General features: G+C 35.1%; 1 protein-coding gene across 1 annotated transcript; it reads left to right on the forward strand.

Moving 5' to 3' along the window:
* The first annotated feature begins 1,773 nt into the window (after nt 1-1,773).
* Nucleotides 1,774-5,017, forward strand: LOC132736904 (uncharacterized). Its single transcript, XM_060724118.1, has 4 exons — nt 1,774-1,840; nt 1,994-2,349; nt 2,963-3,004; nt 4,895-5,017. The coding sequence occupies exons 2-4, from the start codon at nt 2,010-2,012 to the stop codon at nt 5,005-5,007; spliced, it is 495 nt and encodes a 164-aa protein (XP_060580101.1). The 5' UTR covers nt 1,774-1,840; nt 1,994-2,009; the 3' UTR covers nt 5,008-5,017.
* Nucleotides 5,018-5,071: the final 54 nt, after the last annotated feature.

A 5,071-nucleotide genomic window follows, 5' to 3' on the forward strand; every position in this document is an offset into this window, starting at 1 on the left:
CTTGTTCCCCTCCTTGATCTCTTGTTCGCTTTCTTGATCATTCGCTTGCCTTTTTGATATCTTGTTCGCCTTCTTGATATTTTTTTTCGCCTCCTTGATCACTTGTTTGCTTCTATGATTATTTGTTCGCCTTCTTGATCATTTGTTCCCCTCCTTGATCACTTGTTCACTTTCTTGATCACTTAATTGTTCGCCTTCTTGATCACTTGTTCTCCTCCTTGATCACTTGTCCGCCTTCCTGATCACTTGTTCGCCGTCTTGATTACTTGTCCGCCATTTTGATAACTTGTTCGCCTTTTAGTTGATCACTTGTCCGCAATTTTAGTCACTTGTCCGCCATTTTTATCACTAGATTGTTCGCCTTTTTAATCACTTGTCCGCCATTTCGATCACTTGTTCGTCGCTTTGATCTCTTATTTGCCATCTTCAATAGCCTTTCTTTTGTCAGGATTCTTGATCACTGTACCCATATTTCGAGTAATATGAAAAAGAACTTGATATTTAGTATTTTAAATTAGAGTTTGTAAGCCATGTTGGGAGCACAAAAACGATCATGACATAGTTATAGAGAATAATAGGTTGGTGCCGTGGATGGAGAAATTTTATCTGGCGAGGCGGAGGAATTTATTTGAACCCAATTAATTCCGGAGCAGAGCCAGATAAACTTTCTCCATCCACGGCACCAATCTAATATTCTATTTATCCTGTCACCGTTTTTTAAGACTTTTATTAGGCAAACTACCTTTAATCACACTATCGGAAATGTTTCTATATAAACAAAGAAGGCCCGAAGCGTTCACTATTCTACAACAATGCACTCGCCGTTCTTATTATCTCCCTGTGTATTTTCACATTGAGGGCGCCATTTTGTTTGAAAAATGTTATAAATAAAAACATTTTTTTTTTGTCGAATTTTGTTGTGAAAACTATCTAGAATGAAAGAAAATGGTCTAAGTAAGAAAATGAATTCGAACACCAATATCTTTTATTCACTCGTTAACGCTGTACAGACATTTAAAGTGTTGTTTACGTGACGTCACAATGTAGCGCCAAACAATCAAATCAAGTACGCTATTTTAATGTCGCAAACGAGTTAAGTTTTACATTTATTTCACTTTTAATAATCTTTATTTCGCTTGAAAAATTATAGAGTGAAATAAAGTAAACAAACAAAGTTTTATCAACGTTTTCAAAACTCGTTATTCATTTAACGACAGGGGCGGAGCCATATTTAACACAGTATGTGTGACGTCACACGCACTCGTCACTGCATTTGAAATAAAAGTACATCGAGCTCGCTTTGAGGCTTTGCCTTTTTCATATTAATTTTTATTTCGCTTGAAAAATTATAGAGTGAAATGAAAAAAACAAACTAAGTTTTATCAACGTTTCCAAAATTCGTTATTCTACACACAGAAGATTTAACGAGAATTTTTATTTTTTTTCTTGAAAAGTAGTCCGGATAACATGCATACCACGTGATCAAGTGCCGTAGATCAGTAAAAATATACGGCACCTTGTTATCGGGCCGAAATTGATACAAGTGACAGGACAAATACATGTATCCGTGTTATTTGTGTTTTGATATTACATAATACAGCATGTGTACCTACGGTTGTAACCTGTACGAAAGACAATATTGAAAAAAAAATAACAACACCCTTAAATGTGCATTTTGCTGCAACCACTTCTTCGTTGTACATTTGTTTACACTGAGAAATATTTCAACAGAAGTACCAGCCAGGCCGTCTTCTAGGCTACACGCCTGCGCGTCTACTTTAAGGGGTACCGTTTTCTCGATCTGCGTCACTACTGAACAAAGAAACAATTGGAAAGAAAAGTATTTGTATTTATAAAACATATGCAGTTCTATATGAGTTTATTAGCGTTAAATTTAGCGTTAAATTATCTTACTTAATATCTGTGTGATAAAGAATCTATCTATAATTAATATTTTATGTGATAAAGAATCTATCTAGTTTCGGTTTTAAAGAAATCGGAGTTTCAAGATGGCGGCGACTGCCCTGCATAATAAACTTTTAACAGATATAAGTGATGAGCTCGTAAAAGACAGTCCGGAATATGATAATTTCGTATTTCACATGACTGAATTTGTTAAAGAAGGATTACTTAGTAGTAAAAAAACCCTACTTGGTAAATTTGGGGCTATGAAGACCAAAGGCAAACTGGATGTAGGAGAATATGAATGCATTAAGAAAGTGGCAGAATCAAGCGGGAATAATGATCTTTGTAATTTGATCAAAGAAAGAGAGGCGGAAATCATTGAAGCATTAGAACGTGAAAAGACGGGGCAAAAATCAGACAAGTCTGTGTCAACTAAACGCAAAGGTAAAGTACTCTGTCTAGCTGGGCCTCCTGGCAGACGTTTTCACTAGCGGCAACGGTATATACTGCATGCTGCCGTATACAACCCCAGGCACCGGCCTAAGCAGAATTTAAACACATATAATGTGCATGACAGTGTTACATAAACAATTAAGAATTGGGACAAACTCACAAAACGATTTAAATTAGTTATATTGACTGCTTAATTTGCATATTAATATAATTATCTATTTATTTTAAATCTTAACAAACATGCGTACTGTGTACGTTTCGTTTTTATAACATATTAACTTAAATCATTAATTAAAATTAATTATGATAAAGGTATATATTTTGCTACAGCCGGAAGTTGATTTGATCTATCATCCCCTGGCTCCAGATCTACGAAACTCTACCGTTGAGACGGTCCAGTGCCCCAATAGAGCTAGGGACGTCTGTCGCCTTGGCGTATCGTATGCTCAGCAGTAATTGATGATAGAAATACAAATAGTCCGGAGTGAACGGACAAACGTGTACACAAAGCGAATTTATGTTTATAAATGTACTACTTAAAACATTCAATGTTAATAAATTATAGTATAAATGTAACACAATCTATCATTTTATTTTTTTCTAGGTACAGAAGTCAGTAGTGCAAAGAAAAGAAAACTTGAAGAAGGTAGGCTTTACTTTTTTAAGTATAGTTTATTCTGTATGTGTTTTTATATATTTTATACATGCATGTATAGTAGACTCATAAAAAATCTGGACTCATATTTTGAAAAATTGTAAACACTGAAGTCCAAGTTTTATGCAACCTATATTTGAGCCGCGCCATGACAAAACCAACATAATGGGTTTGCGACCAGCATGGATCCTGACCAGCCTGCGCATCCGCGTAGTCTGATCAGGATCCATGCTGTTCGCTTTCAAACATTATAACAAGTTGAAAAACTATACAAGGTATACATTAAGTTAAGTTGGACTTCGTCAGCTGTTAAAGTGACTTATTCACTATTAAGACCAGTTCACTATTAAGACCACTTTGAGTCAGTCCCGTAAGTGGTCTTTATAGAGAGACTTTACTGTTCAGTTGACTGATTATTTGTGGCGTGGTCGTTAGGTGGCATTTTACTGTATGTCTTTTATACAGTGGCTAGTGAATTAAAAAGGAACTTGTCTTGATTAATCACCAACGCTGTTTTTAATCTACGTGTGTAAGAAATGTAAAGCAAACCGTTATTTAAACTTCTATAGAAATTGTTTAGTGAATATTCGACCTTGGCATCATTTCTCCGTCTAATGATCATTTGTTTAGATATCACGTGGTTAGTTATCCAGGAAAGCTGGTTAAATAAGTTTATTGACCGCCGGCATATGACCAAACACACGGCGTGTAAAAGTAGAAAAATGATTTTGAAAATGACGAATGATAATGTTCGAATATCTTATGATATGAATATTCGAATATCATAATTTAATATAAAGTTGACAATCGAGTATAATAATTTAAAGTTATATTCCTGGTCAAATTCATCAAAACAGATTGTCAAATTAACGCCTTATTGTTATCAAATGCATTATTTAACTAGTATTGACAAAGTTTTTCAACGTAGAAATGCTCTCCGTAAAGGCCTCAACAGACGGTAGGATTTAGCTGTACAGCACTAATTAGAGATAAGATGTACAATTTTCAAAGCTATACAACACTTGCATTCAGACGGTAATTCTATACTGTAAGAATCTTCTGAGGTTTCCCCTAAAAAGGATCACTTTACATTGATCCTTTACATACTTTACTCACTTAATACTTTTTTTCGCCATGAGTAATGATTGAAACACCTCCATTAAAAAAAAAAAATATATATATATTTTTTGTTAATGTGAAGCCTGACCGAGACTCTAACCTGGGACCCTCGGATTACCGTACTGCGGCTGTTCTGACTAAGCTATGTGGCCGCCTACAAACTACCTCCCCTCCCCAAATTCATGTTATTAGAGAACAACTCAATACCGTGACATAATCATTTTCGGAATAATTTTGGATTCGAACACAACACAACTTTGGGTCTCCAACATCATTTTTACCCCATCTTACTACTATGTTTACCTTTTAGCCCTAATTGTTCTGGAATTTCATTCATTACATCCATTATCAGGAGATAATTTGCTTATCTGTTACTTGTCATTGTGGGAGGTCTGTAAAAATCGGTACGACATTGAAGATTTTCAAAATAGAACATGTCCTATCCCTTACATCTCGACATAAGGTTTCCGAAATCAAGAAATAGTAGCCTTCACACATTAAGATTTGTCTGTACATCTTAGTTTTAATTGGTGTTGTACTTCAAAATCCTACCGTCTGTTGAGGCCTTAACATTTCTGACCATTCTAAAAAATGCATTTTCTTATTTGACCGGGTTAGTCAAATAAGATTTATATTTTGGCGGGAAGCCCTTCGTTTATTTCCGTAAATGTTCGGATCTGAGTCACGTGTAATGAAAATCATTATAAGTTGACACCCGAGAGTGCAAAAAGTTGTTTACATACTTATAACTTTATCTTCCAGAAACCGACCAATCAGATCCTTTATATGGTCGCGATGACAGAGGAAGGGGATTTTATGACACGGCGGGAAGAGGGGATATTTACTTATTCTCAATAATACCCACAGACGCTTAGGTGATATCATTTTATTATTTCTGACATTTTCTGATATGTTTTGTGCATAAATAGTCAGTTCTAT

The sequence above is a fragment of the Ruditapes philippinarum genome, unplaced genomic scaffold (genome assembly GCF_026571515.1).
Source record: "Ruditapes philippinarum isolate M1 unplaced genomic scaffold, ASM2657151v2 ctg23121_1_1_1_1, whole genome shotgun sequence".
Classification (NCBI taxonomy): Eukaryota; Metazoa; Mollusca; class Bivalvia; order Venerida; family Veneridae; genus Ruditapes; species Ruditapes philippinarum.